Source organism: Lampris incognitus, chromosome 1 (assembly GCF_029633865.1).
Source record: "Lampris incognitus isolate fLamInc1 chromosome 1, fLamInc1.hap2, whole genome shotgun sequence".
Classification (NCBI taxonomy): domain Eukaryota; kingdom Metazoa; phylum Chordata; class Actinopteri; order Lampriformes; family Lampridae; genus Lampris; species Lampris incognitus.
The window spans coordinates 112,679,245-112,704,561 of NC_079211.1; the positions used below are offsets into that span (position 1 = coordinate 112,679,245).

The window sequence follows — 25,317 nt, forward strand, 5'->3', positions numbered from 1 at the left end:
TGATTAACCGTTAGGGTTAGGGGTAGTTTCCATAGCGGAAGGCTATGTTGGCCTACCCATGATCCTCAGCACGTTTGAAAGTCGTGCTGAGTGTCTTGGGAAAAAAAATTGGAAAATTCGTACGTGAATCAATGTCATGACTATTTCACGAACTGCTGTGAGACTGGGCTGAATAGTCACAGGTATTTACCGGCTGGAGAAGTGGCAAGATGGCGGAGGGAGCGGACGCCAGAGTTGTGACCAAGTCACTGTTATGCAAGTCCTAAGTAAGTCTCAAGTCTTAACCTTCGAGTCTCAAGTCAAGTCCCAAGTCATGAAGGGCAAGTCTCAAGTCAAGTCCCAAGTCACCGAGCTCAGGTCAAGTCAAGTCACAAGTCCCTAATTTCAGGTGTCAAGTCATCAAGTCTCAAATGTAGGGTGTTTTATACCAATTTCACACATTTTTTTTAAATTCAGGTAATATTAAATTGTTTCATTACAATAGTACATAAATAAACCACAGATAATGTTAGAAATAATTGTTATTTTATTGTGTTCAAATTTGGACAACAGTTGGATTTTGTTTTACATTTAAGAAATAATAAAAGGCACACTCTAAATCACAAATGAGCGCACAACTCTTAATAAGAAAATAAAACATATTGATCATTACAATACACAATAAACAAACACTCTCTCTGCTTGTCTAGTTCGACCTACAATTCATTGCACTTGCAAAATATCAAGTTGGCTAGGACTTTATTGCCTCCCTCCAAAGCCACTCCTCCAAAACACGCAAACACGCACTGCCTGGCTAGCCTACTGCTGGAGATAGGTTGACAGGCAGGTAGGCCATCCAATCATTTTAACCGGACACCTTAAAATGATTGGATGGGTTTATAACGGTCCTGCGACTTCCACAGATTACTCTTTTTATTTTTTTAATTTAGTGTCAGAGCATTTTATTTATTGATTGCTGTCGGGATGTAAAGAGAATTGCAAAAAATATAACAAAAAGTGCTTCTGAAAAAAATCGCCTTCCCTACCTTTAATTATTTGACTCCCTAGATTAGTGGAATCAGGGGTGCTGTTGGTGTAATTCAATAAATACATGGGCTGTGTGTGACGAAAGGCGCACCCTACTTATGTACGCTTATTAAGTACCGATGTACGTGACGATGTGTACTTAATAAGCGTACATTAAAATATATAGGGGTGCGTTTTTGGTCACAGCCATGGAGGTTTTAGAACCACTGGACTAGACACAAGGGAGTATTTCACAAAGCTGGCTAACTGAGTATGCCTGACATCTGCGCAAAGTAAACCCTGGAAACCTTTCAGATCTGGAACATGGATTGAAGTAAAAAGAGCTGTTCCGGGGTTCACTCTGCGCAGAAGTGAGGCTTACTTAGTTAGCCAGCTTTGTGAAATAACCTACTACCCCATGGCTCTAATCTAAGCCTATGCTTAGTAGGCTATGTTTCATATTGGGTGCAGTGCACTGTATGTCATGCTCTGAGCATTATTTCAATTGCCATTGTGCCATACAAAAAGTGTTGTATTATAGGAAATTATAGGTATTAATTTTGGTTTCATGAAACAAGTAAATGTATTTATAAATGTTTATAATGCAATGGAGAAAAATCTTTCCAAAGACAGTATATAACTAGATTAATTTGAATCATGGAGATACTTTAATATTTTTTATTTATTTGTTTATTTGACAGGGACAATGCACAATAAATATATTGCACCAGAATTAGCTATAAGCTAATTTGCATCTGTAGTCCCTCGGCAGGAGTCGTCGGTAGCACATAATTCGGAGCATCAAGTCTAAATGCTCAATTTAAAACAGTGTAAACATAATCACGATTGAATACCACTAGTTCAGTGCCCGCTCGGAATGGTCTGATTTTCTCGAGAACCGCATTATATTACGCATATTTAAAACTATATCATATTGTATTATAGTATGATACGTGAAACCATGCACTGAAACAGTTTGATTAGCTAATTATCAGGGGGTAACAGGGAACAGGGGGTATGCTAATTCATTCCGGTGACTGCTACATCGCCCAGACATCGTTTGCCCACTGGGCCAACATAATCGCTGTTAGGTGTTCTGAAACAGAACAGTGCGTTCAATTGTATTTTCGAGATGAGATTGGGACGATGTTCGGGCGAGATAGCCTGGCTGGCGTATTCCAAACGGGCAGATTGGGTCTGTGTGTGTCTGACCACTCACACGCTACTGTACCTGTAGGCTAGCAAACAAACTTACTTCTCTTTGTGGCTTTTCAGATGACGCACAAAGTTTGACGTTGTTGAAATCCCATCTGATAATTTTGCTGCACATGCTTTACCAACAGCAGTCTTTTTTCCAAAACCTGGAAAAGACCCCAGAATTATAGATAATAGAAGGCCCATCACTCTTAGAAACTCAGACTACAAACTCCTAACCTACATTTTCACTACTCGTCTTCAAACAGGGATTTCGAATCTTATTGCAGAAACACAATCAGGTTTTCTAAAAGGAAGATCAATCCACAACAATATAAGGCTGGTAATGGACATTATTGAATACAGAAACCAAATTGAAGATGATGGGTTTCTCCTGTTTTTATATTTTTATAAAGCGTTTGACTCTGTGGAGCATCCATTTATCATCTTTGTACTTGAACATTTTGGATTTGGAGTTAATTTTAGGAATTTTGTCAGTGGACTGTATCAGAATATTACCAGCTGTGTCATACTACCTGCTGGCACTACCCCCAGTTTTAAGGTTAATGTAGGGATTCCTCAGAGTTGTCTGGTTTCTCCATATTTATTCATACTAGTTACAGAAATGTTAGCAATTTACCTCAAAAATTGTGATGACATTAAACAACTAAATGTATTAGGTACAGATATTATCATCAGCCAACTAGCAGATGACACGACAATTTTCTTAAAAGATAGACACCAAATTCCAACAACTATTGAAAAAGTTGAAAATTCTCTAAAGCTTCAGGATTAACACTAAATTTAAAAAAATGTGAACTCTTGGCTGGACATGACACCCCACTAAAAGAAATCTGTAATATTCCTATTAAATCAGAAATCAAATACATGGGAATTTTCCTTTCAAAAGACCAAAAACGAAGACAGTCTTTGAATGTAGAAAATAAGTTAAAGGAATGTAAATCAAAGCTAAATATCTGGCTCCAAAGAGACCTATCAATTCTTGGCAGAATTTATTTAACTAAGATGGAATGCTTATCAAGGTGTATTTACCCAGCCTATTCTCACGCCATTCCAAAAAAAATAATTAAATCAATCAATCAGATTAATCTAAATTTCATTTGGCAAAACAGTGCACACTATATAAAGAAAAGCCATATGGTTAAAGAAGTAAAGGATGGAGGACTAAAAGTTATTGATTTTGATTGCCTTAATGGAACTTTAAAAATAAATTGGCTAAAATCTTGGATCAAACATAGTAACTCCTTCTGGTACTGTATTCCAAATCATTTATTCAATAAAATTGGAGGATTGAAATTTATACTCAGATCTAACTATAATATTGATAAACTTCCTGTTTCATTATCAGAGTTCCATAAACAGATACTGTTGTATTGGAGAATGTTATATGTACATAACTTTTCACCCCACACCACTGTACTTTGGAATAATAGATATATATTATATCGGAACAAGTCTTTATTCTTTAAAGATTGGCATGAGGAAAATATATGGTCAATAGTTGATCTAATGGATCCTAGTGGTAATTTATTAAATTATGAACAATTCCAGACAAAACATACTTTCAAGCCTTCCAAATCAGACTTTACTAAATTATATAAAGTACTCCCCAAAGAATTTGTATCTCTGATAACAAATATAATGACTCACCAACCTATACAGCCACGATTGGCCCCACTGTCAATTCAAGGGTTTTTAATCTTGGACAAAAAATGTGATAATCATTTTATTAGAAACTGTCTCACTGAAAACTTATTCCCTGAAAGACAAAACAAAAATGCCCTTTTACACAAATTTGATAAAAATTCAATTATTTAATTGAGAAAAATGTATCTAACATTTCCTATCCCCCCCAAAGCGAAGGAAACACACTTCAAAATTATGAATAACATATATCCCTCCAAAGAACTACTTAGATCACGGTTTGGTTTTGACAATAATATATGTTCATTTTGTGAAAATGACATAGAAACTACGGACCATGTATTTTTCTCATGTGGTGTGGTACTTGTGTTCTGGCTTGACGTTCACAAATGGATAAAGCAAAGGATTTTGTCCTTTCCAACTTCGATTTCTAGAGACAATATAACATTTGGTATGATTTTGCAAAACAAAAACGATGAACTCTGTTGTAATGTAATCCTCTGCTTAGCCAAATTCTTTATTCATAAAAATAGATACTTTAACTCATCCGCCAAATTTGTTGTTTTTTTAAATGAATTTAGATTATACTTGAAATCTTTAAAACTAATGACCGATACAAAAGCTCTAAAGATTTATGAGGTGTTAAGACATTTTCCCACTGAATTAGAAGACTGATATCCTTATTAATTCCCCCTTGTATGATTGACTATGTTTTATTATTTTCAATTAGTGTATGTCATGTATTTAATTTATTATTGTTTGTACCCTTATTTTCAAAATACATTACCCTATATTTGTCATGTGACATTCAATCTCTATGTACTTCCTGATATACTGTATAGAAATGTTTACATACTGTTCCCTTTGGCACTTTGGCTATATCCATGGATTTTTGGATGAAATGTATATTTGCCATGTTTCTTTTATAAGGAACTTTCTTCAAGAATCTGTACATGAATATGAACAATGTTCAATAAAAAAAAAATTTTAATAAGGTATTTACCGGCTCCACCTCCGATCGGCATTGATGTGAACGCGCGACACACGGGTGGACGCGCTAATTTGCGCGATGACATCATAGAATCGCGCCGGCAACAGAGGAAAACATATGTTGTTTGTGGGTACAGGATCTTCTTTCAAGCAACGCTGGAACATCGTTCAGTCTGTATAGTCTAGTCAGTTAAGGCAAAATGGCTGCAAAAAGTCATTCACATTTGAGCCTATGTTTTTCTGTTAATTTAGAGTCCAATAAAGAAAAAAATGCAAGGAGCCCAAAATTTTAGGTGGGGGAAGTCTCTGAAATGGCCACGCCCACTTTTTAGGCCTGGAAATCAGTATCTCGGCTCCTGAATGTCGCAGAGAGCTGATCATGGGCTCAAAAGAAGCAGAAGCACCACATTTATATAAGCATTATGAACAAACATATACCCCAAAACCTTTACTTTTTCAGATATTTTAAGAAAACTAATTCTTACTGGTCACGTTTCACGTATCAGCTCCTGAAGGTTGTAAAAAGCTATATTTGACATGAATCTCATTCGCTGCCTATGTTATAAAGCATGAAGCACAATACACACACGAATCATGAGTTTAGAAAATATCTTAGTTGTCTGTGGTTCTTCTTATCACTTGGGATGTAATGCCGCATCTGACCACAATTACAAATTGGCGCTGTTTGTTTATCAAGTGGTTGATTCTACAGGAAAGGAAGCAGAAGTGCACATGTTTCAGTAAAGCTAGTTTACTGTAAACATTTGCCAAAATATGACATGCATGCCTCATCTGGCCTTCATATCAGTGAGTTAATTTGTTCCTGACCTCGTGGATGGATGGTAAGGAACAGTGTTGTTTTATTTTTGTATGTTTACCTTGTAAAACATTATTTTCACCTTAGCTCATATGTGTAGGCCTAACTAGCCTTGCAAGCATGACTTGCTCGATACACTCGACAGCACAGTTGCACAGTTGTAGTATTTGGCTAAGGCATTACCTACTTTTGGACAGTTGGTGTTTGTGTGTCTGCTTGCTCTACACATGTTGGTTAATTTTGGGCATTTTTAGTTGGCTGGTATGAAAGGGTGAAAGTATTTGTAGTAACAACACTTTTATTATGCTATATTTGGACACACTTTTATTGGACTATATTTTGTATCTATGCAGAAGAATAAATAACATTGTTTATTGCATGCTATTTTTGTGGGAGGGTGGATGTATTGTGCCATACCAGTGAAACATCACTCTGTTACAAACTTGTGTACAGAAAAATCAAGTTTAAATTAGTTCTGATTTTCCATGATCAGATGATCCCCCATCCTAACTATGGAACTAGGGAACAAGACCCTGTGCATTGTCTGCAAGGTTAGTTTTCACGTGTGTGCTTCAGTAGTATAATGTTTATGACATCAATGAGTCCAACAGTGTTAGCTTTCATGCGTATTCCTTCAGTAATGTAATGTTTATGACAGCAATGAGTCCAACATTTCATTTCTAAATTCATGACAGGAATCTGGTGGAAGGGACATAACTGCTGTCACAGCTCCTAAGCTGCTTCACCAAGTAAAACTGTTTGAGGAATCCGGACTGATCACCAATGATGCGGATATCAATCTTTCACAGAGACTGTCAGCTGTCAATGCAGAAACTTTACAGGATGGATATAAAATCCACAAGAGTTGCTATGATCGCTATAATAACAGCCATTTCAATTGTGCGAAGGATCGTAAACGGAAAAGAGAACTGGACCTTGCAGATCACCAGACTATTGGGGCAAACACACGAGCAAAGGCTGGGCCTAGTCTTGCGTTTGGAGCCGAACTTTGCTTCTATTGTGAAGAGCCAGCCATTGAGAACCCTCGGAAGAAGGACAAATCAGAACCATTGTTAGCTGCTGCGGGAAAAGAAAAGTCAGCAAAACATGTGAAGGATTTCACAGACAATCTAGAGATGATGGCCAAAGTCCTGAATGATGGCAAAATACTCAGATTACTTGAAACTGATGTTAGATCACGGGAGTTATTCTATCACAGGAAGTGCCACTCAAGATACCGTAACAGGTGAGCCAGCACAACATACCCTTTTAAGTTCAATTCTTAAGTTGAGCTATAGTCGGGCCATATATATATATTTTAATAATTTGATTATTTCTTCTTACTAGATACAGTTCAGCGAGCTGCAGGATAAAGCAAGAAAGAACTTCATCACAGAACTCCCCAGACATGATCCAGTATGCTGAATATATCGCCATGGAGGAAGTAGGGAACTTCATTGATGACAGCTCAGAAAATGTTTTTGATCTTCACAAACTCGAGAATATTTATCTGCAGAAAGTTGAAGATTTGGGCTTCGACCGGCCCAAATCTCACTCTACACGATTTGCTGAGAAACTCTCGAACAGCTGTCTGGACATAAATGTAGTGCAGAAAGAGACAGGGGCACATTACAGGGTTATTAAGAAGGGTAGTTTGGACAATGTAATCAGTGACAGTGACTTTTTAGATTCACTTTGCAAAGTCACAAAACCTGTTCGGGCTGAAGTAATAAAGAATCGAAGAGAGAGTGAAAGCACCCGACTTTCAGACTTGTCTACAGAAGGACTACGGATGAAGAGCAATTTCAAACTGAAGATGCTGATGTCACTGCTTTGTGATGGAACCGCACGATATGAAGATCTTCCGATGCATCTCGAACAACTGTGCCAGACCGTAAGTTTCAACACCAGGATCAGACCAAATACAAAGAAAGATTCACAGCAGTCAAGCTCTGTCATCCAAAAGAGGCACAGGTCAGTGGAAGAGCCTGTGAATCGATATCTGACCCTGAAGCTCTATGCAATGACGAGAAGCAAGAATGTGTTACAGACAACATTTGAACTAGGTCTGACACATTCCTACTGTTCCACCCTTATCTGCATTGACGAAATCTCCCTGTCAATGAGAGAGCTCTTCCTAAGATCACAGGGAAAGGTGCTACCCCACGCCTTGAGACAAGGGTTATTTACCACATTTACAGATGACAACATAAATGAGCAGAGTTCATCGCCTACAGCATCTAAGAACTGCAATGCTACGGCAATGACTTGTCTACAGTTTCCCCGTGTAGCAGGGGAAGGCCTCTCAAGGGAGAGAAGATTTTCCAGGGACATTAACCCTAACACACCGGGCTTGGAAACAGTGTTGGAGGAATATCTGAGCGTAATGGAGCAGAAGGTCTTTAAGGAGTCTCGTCGCCCTCTACAGACCATCAATGTTGAAGAAGTTGACGCAGAGCTAAAAGTCGTGTTTCAGAAAAGCATGGAAGAGGAAGAAGAGTTTTTGATGGTGGCTATGAAGAACATTGGATCTGATGCATTACAGCCTGTTACTTGGACCTGTCACCATGCTTCAAAGGAACGTGACCAGACAGATGTTCCCAAAACAATCAACTGCATCCTGCCAGTGATTGACCATGCTAGCAACACTGAACACCTTCAGCTCCATGTCATGAGAATAGCAGTATCATACACAAGATATCTTAACCCAGGCCAGGTTGCAGTGGGTGGATCCGATCAGCCCCTTTATGCCATCAAGAAGATGATACAGTGGGCCATGGGGGAAGAGTTTTCTCATTCATACTTCGCGTTCATGGGTGGGCTGCACCTTGAGAAGGTTTCTCTTGTCTGTGTTGGGCAGTTGATAAAAGGAACTGGCCTTGATACCATCTTAACCTCAGCTAATCTGAATATCACAGGTCTGACAACTGCTGTCTGCGATGTGAATTCCATAAAGAAGGCTAGATACTGTATTCAACTCCTGGCTGTGGTGCTGGCCAAGAAGAGAGATGAAGCATTTCAGGCAAAACGTCTAGAGGACAACAGTTTGACTTGGAGTAACTGGGTGGCCAATGAAAACAGCCCCATGTTTCACTACTGGAACAATGTTGTTGACACAATCAAGAAGGTTCTTATCTTCATAAGATCCTTTCGAGAGGCAAACTTCATCATGATGATCAGTGCACTTGAGCAGCTCATTCCTCTTTTCTTTGCACTTGATCATACACACTATGCCAGATGGGCATCAGTGTTTCTTCAGGATCTCAAAGAGCTCAAATGGAGACACCCATACTTGTTCAAGGAATTTCTTTCAGGCTCTTTCACAGTAAACACCAGAGACAACCCATTCTCAAAGATTGCATGTGATCAAAAGCAGGAACATAACATAAAGGTCATCAAGTCTGACACTGGATATGTCGATATCATCAATCGGGAAGATCAAGAGTTCTTCAGGAAACTCGAACTTGCGCTACCCGAAATCCAGCGCTACCTAGATGAGGTCGAAGGTCAAGATCCATCACACGGGCACAAAGAAATGCTGGATTCCTTCAAGGAAACATTTTCAAGCCACACACTCAAGGTGTACCAGGGTATCCTTACCAACCCGTTCGATGAAGCTCAGTTCATGAGGTTGAACTCATCCATTCCCTTCCCAGATGTCATAAGTAAAGACTCCAGTTTTGTCTTTACAGTCGGCAAAACTCAGCATGACCAGTTTGTGCAGGAGCGAATTGTATTAAGTAAGAAGGATGTCAATGCAACCATCTCACGAAATGCCCTGAAACTCCCAAGTTCATGTGCAAAAGTCCAACTCGCTAGCCCTGCAATCAAGCCACCCAAAGGAACCTTTGCAAAGCTGAAGGAGGCCTGCAGATCAAGAGAAGAAGAGACAAGGAAGTTATTTGGTGGTGAATTCACAGGTGAAACTAATTGATATAAAGTCAGTTATTCAAATATTTTAGATGTTACTTAAGTCTTACCAGATTTTTAATACAGTGATATTCATTGATTCAATTTCACATTCAAGTTAATTGATTTGACAGTAAGCCCAAGAGTTACACTTAGCTTAACTATTCATTTCAATTTCAGGTTTACCCGACGCCTTGTCAACAAAGGATGGAGATATTTATCATAGCCAAAAGTCTCAAATTCTTAAGGACATCGGTGTACAAGTTCAATCTACATCCTCAGAAGGACTTGTGATAGATTTGTCTGTGCAAGTACGAATCATGGCAAAGTCTCTCACCAAAGGCATGACATTCCAAGACTTTGTAATCAAAGTGTTGAACAGCATTGCCAGGATCGGTCATGAGAAGAAAGCCAATCGTATTGACATTGTGGCTGACCTCTACCAGAATATGAGTATCAAGACTGCGACTAGGAAGAACCGGGGATCAGCAGGTAGTTCACAGATGGCTTTCAGTGAGAATGACACCATGCCAGAATCTAAGCAATTCTTTGAAGCTTTTCTGTCTAATGTAGACAACAAAGTAGCCCTGAATCTAATGTTCGCCAGGATTGCTAAGGCACAAGCGTGGAACTGGGACAAGGAGTTCAGCATCACCTACGGCAGAAAGGTGCTTGCAAACTTCGGCGAAAGCTTCGAGATCCAGCTTTATGACAGCATAGATATGCTTGAGGAGGCTGACAACCGCATCGTTTGCCATGTGATGCACATGCTAAACAAGGGGATCAAGTCAGTTACAGTTAGAACAGTCGACTCCGATGTGGTAGTCATCCTACTAGGGTTCACTACACAGTTCCTATCAGTATGTAATGACTTGCAACTTATAGTTGACTTTGCAGTTCCTGGCAAACGCCAATTCTACTCAATCACAGAAGCACACAAGAAGCTTGGTGGAGATGTGGCCGATGCCATGCCTGTGTTCCATTCTTTTAGTGGCTGTGATTCTGTGAGCGCCTTCTTTGGCCACTCAAAGACTGCTCAATACAAAGCCTGGATAAACCACAGTAAGTCCACAGAACTCACTGCTGCTTTGAGAGGACTAAGTTGCTGCCCTAGTATCGAGACAGTTAAGGAAAGCATGGAAGTTATTGAGCCCTGGGTAATGAGCTGGTACAACAAGACTGGACTGTACAACTGTGTCAGTATAGATGAGCTCAGATTCCAGCTGTTCAAGCACTCAGTTAATGATGAGCTGAGAGACCTACCCCCAAGTCAGGATGCGCTTCTACAGCATCTGTTGAGAGCTACATTCCAGGCAGGATGGCTGTGGGGAAACAGCCTGCTACAACTCCCTTGTCCCCCTGTCATTGAATGGGGTTGGACTACCGAAGGAGAGGAACTCTTCGTCAAGTGGAGCACAGTTTCCACAAGAGATACATTGTCTCAAGTAACAGGGGTGTGTAGTTGCAGATCTAATAAGTGTACCTCATGTTCTTGTGCTGGCAGAGGGATGAAATGTCTCATTTATTGCAAGTGCCTCAGCAAGTGTTTGAATCCAGTCTGATGGGATGTGTGAGGTTAAAATAAAGATTTTTTTGGACCTCACATGGTTTGCTTTGTTTCTTTGGTGGTTACTGGGTTCCTCCTCTTATAACAAAGAGTCAACTTTAATACTAGCACTCCATGAGTAGATGTAACACTTTTACTCAAACAAACTGTATAGCCTTCTTGCACAGATTTGGCTAAAGTTGATTGCATGCTGCTGATCAATTCAATGGAAAAAGAACATGTTCATGAATAGCTCAAAACGTGAAGGTTTTAGGGCATACAGTATATTTGTTCAGAGCACTAATATAAATAGTTATTTCCACATCTTTTGAGCCCAATATCAACTCGGGGCAACCTCCGAGAGCTGAGCCTGAGATATAGTCCCAGGGCTAAAAAGTGGGCGTGGCCATGTATGTGACCAGTGAAAATTAGTTTTTTGTAAATACCTGAAAAAGTAAAGGTTTTGGGGTATATGTTTGTTCATAATGCTTATATAAATGTGGTGCTTCTGCTTCTTTTGAGCCCATGATCAGCTCTCTGCGACATTCAGGAGCCGAGATACTGATTTCCAGGCCTAAAAAGTGGGCGTGGCCATTTCAGAGACTTCCCCCACCTAAAATTTTGGGCTCCTTGCATTTTTTTCTTTATTGGACCCTAAATTAACAGAAAAACATTGGCTCAAATGTGAATGACTTTTTGCAGCCTTGACCCCATATTTGCCCTTAACTGACCAGACTAGTATTGAGTTTGTATGGTTTGAAAGAGAGACTGAAGTACAAGATATAAAAGAGTAACGTTAACCACCGTCTCTCTGGCTTCCGTGCTGCTTTCTGCTGTTTACGTCCCTGTTTTCCGGCGCGTTCGTGACATCACGAAAGTCATGACGTCAAAGATGACGCCACAGAAGGGAAAAAGAAAGAAAGGCTAACTCGTCTGCTGGCGGTCACACCCGGGTCTGCTGGCACTGTGAAGGGAGTCAATTGCCTATTTTTAACGGGTTTTCCCGCGTTTAAAAACCCGCCTATACACGCGAATGTTGGTTTAAATTGCGTCGTATGACCCTAGAAGTTGCTGCTACTCATAGCATTCAGGCCACGTGGCAACTGCCACGGCTGATTTTAGAAGCCAAATGTGGAATTGCCGGCCCTGTGACGGACTGGCGGCCTGTCCAGGGTGTCTCCCCGCCTGCCGCCCAATGACTGCTGGGATAGGCTCCAGCATCCCCGCGACCCTGAGAGCAGGGTAAGCGGCTTGGATGATGGATGGATGGATGTGTTCGGTTTTAAAAGGTGAGACAAGTTTCGCGTCAATGTTTTGTCTTTTCTTTTTTTCCTATATATTTTGGGGTTTCACATATATTTCATATATATTTTGCTATGTTGTTGTTAAAAATCACAAACTACCTGCTACCGTTGGAAGTTTTTTTTTTGGAAAAGATTAGACTTCATTAAATTTGCACTTTTATTAAACTGTGTGAGGTTACCAACGATTATAATATAGCGGGCCTCAGAGCATTCCACATAAGTCCAAGGCCATCCCCCTCCAAACACACACACACACACACACAAATATTTGTTTTATGACTTGTAAAGCAATATGTAAAATAAACAGAGGACCGTCATTAATTAACAAACAAATCAATAATAGTGCTAATAATATACATATATGTCTTTTTGAAGGGTTATTTTTAATCTTTTTCAAAACGCTTCACACAACGATTGTACCTCTTTATTTACATCTTTTCAATGTCAAGAGTCGTTATTGGAACATACAAGAGAAATATGCTCACAGACAACACAAACGGCAACAAGAAACAAAGCAAAATGCCATCTAACCACATTTACCCAGCTGCTGAGGTCAAGGTTGAAATTAATTCTAGTCTTTCCCATCTCCTTTTCCAACCGTCAACCTGAGGAACCAGGACTTTAAAGATATGTGACATGTGCCCTCTGGTCCATGTGTGATCCAGTGAAGATGAGGTTTGACACAGTTGCGTTGCGGACCATGGCTGTTAGCTTGACATGCTTAATAAGAAGTGGTGTGGTTTTGCAGCATTATGGATGGAGTGATGGGAGTTTATTGGGAGTGATGAAGAAGGACAGGATTAGGAACGAGTATATTAAAGGGACAGCTCAAGTTGGATGGTTAGGAGACAAAGCAAGAGAGACAAGATTGGGATGGTTTGGACATGTGTGGAGGAGAGATGCTGGGTATATTGGGAGAAGGATGCTGAATATGGAGCTGCCAGGGAAGAGGAAAAGAGGAAGGCCAAAGAGGAGGTTTATGGATGTGGTGAGGGAGGACATGCAGGTGGTTGGTTTCACAGAGGAAGATGCAGAGGACAGGAAGAGATGGAAACAGATGATCCGCTGTGGCGACCCCTAATGGGAGCAGCCGAAAGTAGTAGTAGTGGTTAGGGGTGTAAGAAGATATCGATACACTCGAGTATCGCGATATTATCTTTTGTGATACTGTATCGATTCTCAAAACCACTATGTCAATTTTAATTTACATGTAAAGGTTCGTGACAAACATTTTGTGTTGTGTGTAACCCCACGACCGCTAGATAACAGTGTTGTAATCTATCTTCAGCCATCTGACTCTTCCACTCCAACGCAACAACGTAAACTGAGACAGGAAGTAGCCTAAGCACAAAGAACATAAGCCTATGAAATCGTAATGGCCCTTTCGTACAGTGTCACAATATATCGCGATATATTGAATCGTAACCCCTGTATCGTGATACGTATCGTATCGCCAGATTCTCGCCAATACACAGCCCTAGTAGTCATAGTAGTAGTAGTAGTGGATGGATGGCTGGAGTGATGGCTAGCAGTCTTGTGGGTTTGGCTAATGTTATTGCAATCCTCATTGTGGATGACCGTCGTTATGCTGCCAACAGCCGTACTCTTACTTTTTCCTAAACTCAAACATGCCCAGCAGGGGAGCGCGAGACTGAGAAAAAGAAAGAGAAAGCAAGAGAAATTAATGCAAACTCGTTTTCAAGGTGGTGCGTTAGCCTTGCAGTGAGCGGCATTGGAATTTCTGCCGGGCCTTGTCTTGTGGCTCTGAGCTCGGCTCTCTGGAAACTGGACTAAGTAAGAGTTTAATTCTGTTAACAGAGTGCTCTCTGCCTGGGCTCAATGGCTTCTGATTTATGTGCTGACAGACTGTGGAGGCTCGGTGTGTTCTGTCTGCATGGGAAGACGTATCACTGCTGGGAGCTAAATAAAAAATCAATGCGAGTGAGGCTGGTTGGTTAGGGAGAGCGTCCGCTCGGCTGGGGTTTAACAGTGTTTTAACTCTCCGCTGACTGAGGCTGGGGTAACAGCCATCGATTTCCCAGCCCCCATTGCCCCCTACTCGCTTTTAATAAATCAGTTTGGTGAGTGTGTGCATGGGTGGCATACCTACATATTCCTCTTGCTCATGTTGCCTCTTTACAGCTCAGCTGTATTAGTGTGGCACCAGAGCTATAAAAAGACAAATACAGGGCAACCAATGAAAGTTAAGATTGTGTATAGTTACTATGTTCATTTATCCTTATCTATGAATCTTAACGCCAGCCAATGACTGCCAGTTTTCACAGAACAGCCACAATATTTTTCCCGCATAAAACTGAACTTCTATTTGTTATACTGCATCTTATTGGCTACTGTGAAAGAAGTTGCGTTTTTATTGGCTAATGGTGCATGCGGGCACTCTGAAAGTGAGTATTTATGATCGCAGTTGTTTTCAATGTCAATATTTTTGTTTTGCAGCTTATTGGCTGATGTATACTTGTCAAATCAATGATCTTGTGTTTCACTGGTTTAATGTGTAAATGCTGGCCAATCATAAAACGTGTAGTGTAGTGACAGTGTCCTTAATGTTGGTACCAGCTTATCGTTGAATTTATCTCGTCCAGTTTACCTAGTTAGTTAAGTCAGTCAAAATACCGAAACGAAAAACTGTCTACAACCCTGAGTGGTGTAAAGAACATGCCTTCATTAAGAAAAGTGCCAAGGACGAATTTCATGCATTTAGCAAGCTTTGTCCAGCCGACGTTGATATGAGCAAAGGAAAGGGGGCTATAGAACAGAATGCTACAGGTCGTTAAAAAAGTATTGGGCGTCTGGGTAGTGTAGCGGTCTATTCAGTTGCCTATCAACACGGGGATCGCCGGTTCGAATCCCCGTGTTAGCACCGGGAGGAAACCAACGCAGACACGGGAACAACATGCAAACTCCACACAGAAAGGACCTGGGACAGCCTGGGGTTCGAACCCCGGACCTTCTTGCTGCGAGGCAACAGTGCAAGCCACCGTGCCGCCTAGTTCTTCTCCACTCCTCGGTCATCCTCTCACTTTCCAAGATTATGTTAAACAATCCAGTAGTTAAAAACTTCCTCTCCACTCCTCGGGCATCCTCTCACGTTCCAAGATTGTGTTAAACAAGCTAGTTAAAAACTTCTTCTCTACTCTTCAGGCATCCTCTCACGTTCCAAGATTGTGTTAAACAATCTAGTTAAAAACTCCACTGCCATCTCTCCTAAACATCTCCATGCCTCCAAACGTATGTCATCTTGAACCAACCGCCTTTCCAGTCTTCATCCTCTTCTTAGCTGCCATCACTTCGTTCTTGCTAATCCACCATACTTCGTGATTCACGATCCTCAAATCAACCAGCCTTATCTCTTTCTCGTTTTCTTCATTCATCAGCCACTCAAAGTACTCTTTCCACCTTCTCAACACACTCTTCTTGTTTGTCAGCACATTTTCATCTCTGTCCTTTATAGAACTAACCTACTGCACATCCTTCCTAGCTCAGTCCCTCTGTCTAGTCAATCGATACAAGTCCTTTTCTCATTCCTTGGGGTTCAACCTCTCATACAATTTACCATACGCCTTTTCCTTTGCCACCTCTACACCTTACGCTGCATCTCCTTCTATTCCTTTCTACTTCATATCTCTGACAATCCTACTTCTTCTTTACCCACCTGTTCCTGTACATCCTTATTCCACCACCAAATCTGCTCGTCTTCCTTCCTCTTTACAGATGACACACCAAGTGCTTTCCTAGCTGCCTCCCTCACTGTTTCTACAGTGCTTTCCCAGCCATCCGGCAACTCTTCACTACCAACCAGTACCTGTCTTAATTCCTCCCCGAACCCCACACAACAGTCTTCCTTCTTCAAATTCCACCATTTGATCCTTCGCTCTGCCTTCACTCTCTTCCCCTTCAGGAACTCCAAAGACATCCTACAGACCAACATCTGATGCTGCCTAGCTATATTCTCCTTTGTCACCACCTTGCAGTCTCCAGTCCCTTTCAGATCGCACCTCCTGCATAAAATATAGTCTACCTGTGTGCCCTTTCCTCCACTCTTATACATCACCCCGTGTTCCTCCCTCTTCTTGAAATATGTATTCACCACAGCCATTTCCATCCTTTTTGCAAAATCCACTGCCAGCTGTCCTTCCACATTCCTCTCCTTGACACCATACCTGCCCATCACCTCTTCATCACCTCTGTTTCCCTCACCAACATGCCCATTGAAGTCCACTCCAATCACCACTCTCTCCTCCTTGGGTACCCTCTCTGCCACTTCATCCAGCTCACTCCAGAATTCTTCTTTCTCTTCCATCTCACACCCAACTTGCGGAACATATGCGCTGATAATATTCATCATCACACCCTCGATATCCAGTTTGATATTCATCATGCTGTTTGACACTCTCTTCACCTCCAGCACACTCTTGGCAAACTCTTCCTTCAGAATTACCCCTACCCCATTTCTCCTGCCATCCGCACCATGGTGGAAGAGTTTGATCCCACCTCTAATGCTCCTGGCCTTACTCCCCTTCCACCTGGTCTCTTGCACACACAGTATATCTACCTTTCTTTCCTCCATGATATCAGCCAGCTCTCTCCCTTTACCAGCCATAGTGCCAACATTCAAAGTTCTGACTCTCACCTCCACACTCCTACTCCTCTTCTCCCGCTGCCTCTGGACATGCCTGCCCCCTCTCCTTCTCCTACGCCCAACAGTAGCATAGTTTCCAACAGCACCCTGCTGGCCAAAAGAACCGGCGGTGATCATTGGTAACCCGGGCCTCAAGCGATCCGGTGTGGAAATCTGATTTATGATCTGCATATTTGATATGGCAAAGGTTTTACGCCAGATGCCCATTTTGATGCAACCCTCCCCATTTATCTGGGCTTGGGACCACACTAAGAATGCACTGGCTTACTCACTGAGTTAAAGTGCAAAAATGCTAATGTCAAAGTGGTTGTGTATTTATTACACTAACACTAAGATGTTGCATTAGTGTTCAGCAGCTTGAGAGAGGCTGAAACCGTTTCAAGCAGTTTGATTTGCACTTTGGCACACGGAGTTTAGCAGAGGTTCGTATTCAGAGAAGAGGTATGTTGAGAGTCCGCAAGGATTTTTGTTGCTTGTTTCATGTCCGCCTGCTCATACAGGCTCTGTATGGGCTCATATTCTTTCTTACCTGTTACATTCGTAGGTGTTTTGTGCTTGCTGGCTATCCTGCTTTTCAGTTGTAATTTTAGGTTGCCAAACCATGCTTTAATTCCATGTCTAACTACTAGAGGAGCGCACATGCAGATCTCCAGCAGGCATGCCTGGATTAACACAGGGTGGTGCCCGAGGGTGACTACACTTGAAGTGCCCTCCTCCTCCTACTTAACATGTAAAAAGGTGAAATATACTATGGATATAAAGAACAGAGATTTACGTGAATTTATACATGCTGAACATATACTACAGAAAAAATGTAAGCCCCCAACCAAAAGACCTTACACCATAGGTAGACATGGGCCTACAAATGCCATACTAGCCCTTGCACTGTTGCTCAAAGCTGAATGCAACTCACATCCCAATGCAACACATCAGGCTAAATATAATTATCCATCCATTACCCAAACCGCGTATCCTCCTGTCAGGGTCGCAGGGATGCTGGAGCCTGTCCCAGCAGTCACTGGGCGGCAGGCAATAAATATCATTATTTCCATCATAAATGGGCTGTGTGAGGCCTAACTGCAAAACAATTACAGAGTACGTCTAAAAACATCACCATACCTAGTATATACCAAATAAGGCCAATAACAACTGTCATAGAGCACCAGGTGAGGTGGTGTGAAGGTATAGGGAATAGCACATTGAGACATTGTGTTGCAATGTGTAGGCAATTAGAAGCTATGGTTATTTTGTTGTTTTAAGAAAAAGACATTAAAGGAAGGAAACGGAATAGTGATTTAATTTTCATTTCAAATTCTCAAATGAAAAGGCATTTTTTCATTTTCCTGGTCAGAAACGGCATACACAACATTGTTGACTTGATTTTCCTTCTTGCCTTTGTAAAACAGAAAAGTACTTATTGTGCTTGGTCCACACAGGACGGTGGATTAGTAAAATTGCCTTTGAACCTATTTTCCATAAGCAATAAAGTTCACTACTAGTATTATCTAACTAAAATGGAAGGAATCTCTGTCTGCCTGTCTGTCCCGTTGAGACCGGACGAACAGCGCCACCCTGCCCTTGCAGCCCACATTTGTGGTCGGAGTGGGTATTACACCTAAACGGGAACCGCACTAGCCTCTCTCTCTCTCTCTCTCTCTCTCTCTCCCTTCGCCGCCCTCCACACCTCCGTGGAGCTGAAAGTTGCACAGAAAATGTGACAGATATTTTAAAATACATTTTAAATATTTTAAAGTTATAGTCGTTGTCTTAATCATTTTGCCCCCCCCCCCCAAGCCCCAGCACAGCAAATTGGCTGGTGCCCCCGGGCATCGGCGTCGCCAGGCCATTTTGCCGGGGCTTAAGCCCTGAACGTTTTGAGTGTAGCCCGGCCCCGAATATAATTTTAAATGTAAGCCCATGTGAAGCCCGACAACAAACGTAACGTGTGTAAATGTCCGATAGTCTTCATAACATAACAGCCTCTGTGTGTGTGTGTGTGTGTGTGTGTGTGTGTGTGTGTGTGCGCGCGCGCGTGTGTGTGAGGGTCAGATAGTCGGCGCTGAGTCACGTGACACAAGTTAAAGGGGGGAGTGACGAGTAGAGGAGAAATGGCGGAGCTTGCAGGAAAAAAAAACAACTCAATCTTTATGGATTTTTCCAGAAGAGAAGGAAGGGTAAGAATTTAGCCCATGTAGTAACTTTTCAGTCATGGTTGAAACTGCCTGTTGATTTATGATTTGAACTGGATTCGGCACCTACAATCATGATGAAGAGAAATCCTCTTCATCGTGATTGTAGGGGCTGTTTAGCTAGCGGGCCATACTCGTCTTATCCCACGGCATACTGTTATTGTCCTTTAGCAGAGTTTTTCTGTAAATAAATCACATTTCCGTAAAATAAAATAAAACGGTAACGACTCATTCATTTTACTGTAGGCACAAACAAAAGTTAACCATCAAACTGACTTAAATCTAAACAAACTTCAAGTAAATAAACAATTAACTTAACGCCATTATGTTTGGGGGTATTGTTTAGATACTGCTACAGTTAGATCATGTAATAATAATAATAATAATAGTAATAAATTAAACTCGTATAGCGCTTTTCTAACACTCAGGGTCGCTTTACAATAAACGGGGTGAAACAAGACAACAGATAAACATAACACAGACATACAGGGGTGGATGGGAAGGGAGGCTATGAGAGGGAGAAGCAGCAGCCACACACGATGCCAGCACTACTCTCCCACTTAAACACATACAAAAGGGCAAGAAAAACAAAAAAAACAAAAAAACATAACACCACCATAGACGTTGATGTTGTGTAGGGGTTTACTTCTGTAGCCTATTCCTCTCCAGAGGTATCCACTAGGCAGTGGCACTATCTAACGCATACCTGGGGGCTGGTTCGTGGGCATCAGGGAATATCCACACACTGATGGGCCTGCGTACCGCACGTCTAGGAGTCTGACCTCCTCCGAGTCCTTATAGTTCAACCAAGGTCCAAGGTGTACCTAGTTACCGTTTGTCGCCACGAGGGGGCGCTACATAGGCTTTGCTGTCGGAGAGGCTATGTACTAGCAGGTAGAGACTTACGTGCTCAGCTCTCCTGTTCGCATTTCTGTTTGCCAGCGGTGAAGGTTGAGAGTGAGACATGACAGGCACAGAACACTACACCAGCATACTAGATGCTTCACAACAACCCCACTTCTTACGCAAGAATGTCAGACACAAAATGCACGACAGCCACCCCTTCCCACCACACAAAACCAACAAAATTTCACATAAGCCTACACATCATGACTGCGAACACACAGCCAAGCAATCATTAGTGACAGACACTTCAGAACTGTGGACAGGGAACAGGGTTTATAGCATTATGGGAACCCACCACCACAAACAAGCAATATTGTTAATAAGTTGCAAGATCCGTCAAAAGACTGGGGAGACGTTATTTGTTAACGAACTTTTACTGAACATATTAGGGCAAACACCGTACATAACTTGAGCAGGTGGCAGTTACGTTGGCTGTATTACACTCTGCAACCTACTTCCTGCTCCGCGATCAGCGCAAGAGTATAACTACGTGCGCATTAACATGAAAACCCGATACACTTTCCCCAGTTCACAAAATCTGCTAAGTGCCATGGTGGGTGGCACTCTCTTGCAGGGCGCTGTAAAGGGGTGGTGGGTTCAGGCACATCCACAGGCTCAGGACTTTCACCAGGCCTGGTGGTATCGGCATCCTGTGGTGTTCTTGGCCTTGCAGGCATGGCTGATTTAGGTGGTGAATCTTCAGGTGGCAGGCCACCATGATCATTAGACTCTTTTAAGGCCGTATCGGTGCCTGAAGTTACCCAGCCATGCAACCGATCCAAATGGCGGCGATTCAACTGCCCGTCTGGTGTCTGCACTCTGTATGAAAGTGGGCAGTGACAATTTCACCCCGGACCCATTTGTGAGCCCCAGTATAACTCTTCATGTACACACTGTCATCTGATGCTTTTCCGCGCTCACCTCCTGCTTGTGGTACATCTCACTCTCATACTCAGGATGAAGGCGATCTAGGGCTGTGGTCAGGCATCGGTTCATGAGAAGTTCGGCAGGGCTTTAACCTGTTGATGAATTAGGGGTGACATGCTGGGACTGCAGAAATCTAGCCAGACGTGTCTGCCAGTCACCGACAGTGATCCTGGATAAGGTCTCGTTGGTTGTCTGGACCATGTGTTCAGCTTGGCCATTCGAACTGGGATGTTATGGCGCTGTGGTCACATGCCTGATGCCAGCAGTTTGCCAGGCAAACTGCTGGAACTCTGCAGGGGTGAAGGAGGCACCATTGTCAGAGACGATGGCATCTGGCAACCCCTGAGTTGCAAAGAGGAGCTTTATTGTGCTGACGACTGCAGAGGGCGACATTGAACTCATCATCTAACTACTTAGAGTGTGAGTCCACTACGATGATGAATGTCTTTCCTTGGAATGGACCAGCAAAGTCAATGTGTAGGTGGGACCCATTTCTTAGTCGTCCACTCTCAAGGATGCAGCTGTGCTGTAGGTGGCACGTAACATGACCTCTGGCAGGTTTCGCAGGTTATGATCGTTTCCTCTATCTCTGCATCCATACCTGGCCACCATGCATAACTTTTTGCCAGGCGTTTCATGTGTACAATGCCAAGATGTGCGTCATGCAGCATGACAAGCACTCCTTCCTCACCAGGTTGGGAATAACTACACGAATCCCCCATAACAAACAGTTCTTATGTGCAGACAACTCATGACGGCGGACAAGAAATGGCTTGAAATGGCTGTCGGGCACAACTGTTGGTCATCCATATAGAACCCAGCTCAGCTTGTGACGGATGAATGGTAAATTTCCATATTGACTAGTAATTTCTGCATATTGACCAATTTCCCCGAATAAATCTCAACATATATATATACAAAACAGTGGCAGCGGCAGCCAGTACAAAATCAGTTGGTATGGCAGCCCATTAGATTTTAAATAACTTACATAATTAAGCTCTGGTTTGGGTGTTCCTTTGTCGATCAACTCCAATCAATCAATGTGTTCAACCGCAGATGGCGGAACTTGTCATAAAGTTAGCGATAACAAAGCCTACCAATTTAAAAAGGAAGATATGATTGGTCAGTTTTACTGTAATTGACCAAAAAGGATTTTAATGACATTTTCAGCTTTTTAAATACTTGTGGAAAGACTGTTTTTATTTTTGGTCCTACTCCGACACCAGCCCGTGGAGTGGGGTGTTTCAGCAGTAGCCTCAGCCTCTACACAAGGCTAATCTCCGCCCGCAGAGCTCACAATATAGGTTTTATTTACAATTTTAATCTGTTTTGAGATCGTTCCTTTTCAGAACTCGGGAGTCCACTCCAACAGTCTGGTTAGCCAGATGCTAGCAGCCAACCTGCAGCACGCCATACAGTCTTCTTTATGTGACTGACTGTTTACATCCCACATTTCCCTCCCGGAACCTCCATTTCTGCCTATGGTGGCACCCCACAATACTGTTCCGCCCGCGGACCTCATCTATCCTCATCTTAACCCTCTCGCCAGGAGTTTTCCCCATACAGACTATTATTAGAAACCAGGCCTCTCATTCACACATATTTTATAGTAGAAACAATAACAACCTTATATCTGGAGCAAATATCTGCAGTTGACTTCCTATTTGCTGTACTCCTGTTGCTTTTCACTCTGCTTTGACACCAAACAATTTTGGCCTCTTGAATGTGAGAGCTCTTGGTAATAAGTGCTTTATCATTAATGACCTAATTGTTTCTAATAACCCGTACTTTTTTATGATTACTGAGACATGGCGGCCCCCAGGGGACATTGTTCCCCTGATTGAGGCTAGGCCCCCTGATTTTACACATTTTTATATTCCCAGGCCCTCTGAAAGAGGGGATGGCCTAACTGATTTTTATAAGTTAGGTCTTAAGTGCCATCCTGCTACCTTTGGTAATTTTATCTCCTTTGAGATTCTACATTTCTTAATAACTGGCCCTCCCCCATTACTCTGCATCTTAATTTATAGCCCCCCAATTCAGTTAGTTTTATTTCTGATATTCTGGGCTTTTGTTTATTTTCATGCCTAAATATTCTACTACTACTTTTGACTGCTGCCGTTAGGGTCGCCACAGCGGATCATCCGTTCCCATCTCTTCCTGTCCTCTTCATCTTCCTCTGTCATGCCAGCCACCTGCATATCCTCCCTCACCACACCCATAAACCTCCTCTTTGGCCTTCCTCTCTTCCTCTTCCCTGGCAGCTCCATATTCCGCATCCTTCTCCCAAAATATACCCGGCATCTCTCCTCCACACTTGTCCGAACCATCTCAATTTTACCTCTCTTGCTTTGTCTCCAAACTGTCTTTGTCTCCAAGCTGTCCAACCTGAGCTGTCCTTCTATATATATCATTCCTAATCCTGTCCTTCTTCGTCACTGCCAATGAAAATCTTAGCATCTTCAAGTCTGCCACCTCCAGCTCCTCCTCCTGTCTTTTCATCAGTGCCATTTTCATTTCACTGCACTCGAAACTTGTACTCGTGTGTATGTGACAAATAAAACTCTTGAATCTTGAATCTTGAAACTGTCTCCAAACCACATAACATAGCTGGTCTCACTACCATCTTGTGAACCTTCCGTTTAACTCTTGCTGGACCCCTTCTGCCACAAATCACTCCTGACACTCTTGTCCACCCACTCCACCCTGCCTGCACTCTCTTCTTCACCTCTCTTCTGCACTCCCCGAGACTTTGAACAGTTGACCCAAAGTATTTAAACTCATATGCCTACGTCACCCTAATTCCGCTGTCCTCCCTCCCTATCATGCATATGTATTCCATCTTAGTCCTACTGACTTTCATTCCTCTTCTCTCCAGTGGGTACCTCCACTTCTCCAGGCTCGCCTCAACCTGCACCCTACTGTCGCTACAGGTCACAATGTCATCAACGAACATCATAATCCACGGAGACTCCTGTCTGATCTCGTCCATCAACCTGTATGTCACCATTCCAACAAGAAAGGGCTCAGAGCCGATCCTTGATGTAATCCCTCCTCCACCTTGAACCCATCTGTCATTTCAACCGCACACCTCACCACTGTCACACTGCCCTCATACATATCCTGCACCATTCCTACATACATCTCAGTGGAAAAGGGGCATTAGTTTATTAAACTCTTACCTCTCCAACAGAACTTTTTCTGTTGTTCTGGGTAACTACTTCCTTGATGGCTCATTTGAGTTGTGGTATCCCTCAAGGCTCAGTTCTTGGCCTCCTTCTCTTTTCTATAGACATGCTGGTTCTTGGCCTGGTTATTCAAAATCATGATGTATTTTACCATTTTTATGGTGACGATACTTAGTTATACATGCCACTAAAATTCACAGATCCTAGCGGCCTAGAAAACCTCAGAACTTGCCTCTCTGACGTTAAATCCTGGATGTCTGAAAATGTTCTTAAATTTAATGATGATAAGTCTGAGGTCATTCTGTTCAGTCCCCTAAATTCCATCAGCCCTCTTGGTACTAATCTTGGTGGTCTGTCAGGTAGTGTTAAGCAGGCTGCTATGAATCTTGCGGTAATATTCGATGCTAACTTCAGTTTTTATTATCAAATCAAACATGTTGTTCAGTCATCCTTTCTCCAGCTCAATGTAATCTCCAAAATTAGGTCATTTTTATCAAATGCTGATCTACAAAAAGTTGTACATGCTCTTATTTATTCTCGGCTTGAATATTGCAACGCACTTTACTCAGGTATCAGCAAGGACTCCCTCCACCGTCTGCAGTTGGTACAAAACGCTGCTGCTCGGCTCATTACCGAGACAAAGAGGCATGACCATAACACTCCTGTGCTTGCCTCCCTACACTGGCTCCCTGTTTTATTTCGAATTGATTTTAAAATTGTATTGCTCACTTTTAAGGCCTTAAACGGTCTTGCTCCTAAATACATTTCCATAATGACCTGGTATACGCCCTCTCGACCATTAAGATCTGCAGCTGGAGCGTTGCTGGTTATTCCCAGGTCTCGATTTGTCACAAAGGGTGATCGGGCTTTTGCTGTTAGATCCCCACACTATGGCACTCTCTTCCTGTCCAACTAAGACTAATCAAGACTCTAGCTTCGTCTTAAAACTTTTCTTATTATGAAAGCTTTTACAAATGTTTGATATCTGTTTTTATTTATTTATACTGTTTTTATTTT

General features: G+C 42.2%; 1 protein-coding gene across 1 annotated transcript in view; it reads left to right on the forward strand.

The window, feature by feature from the left end:
• Positions 1 to 5,563: 5,563 nt before the first annotated feature.
• Positions 5,564 to 25,317, forward strand: part of LOC130111703 (uncharacterized) — a 31,737-nt gene continuing 11,983 nt past the window's right edge. The window contains exons 1-4 of the mRNA XM_056278972.1: positions 5,564 to 5,696; positions 6,165 to 6,222; positions 6,367 to 6,917; positions 7,019 to 7,334. Coding sequence (XP_056134947.1) covers positions 6,184 to 6,222; positions 6,367 to 6,917; positions 7,019 to 7,334 — 906 coding nt within the window. The 5' untranslated portion in view covers positions 5,564 to 5,696; positions 6,165 to 6,183. The remainder of the gene's footprint in view (positions 5,697 to 6,164; positions 6,223 to 6,366; positions 6,918 to 7,018; positions 7,335 to 25,317) is intronic.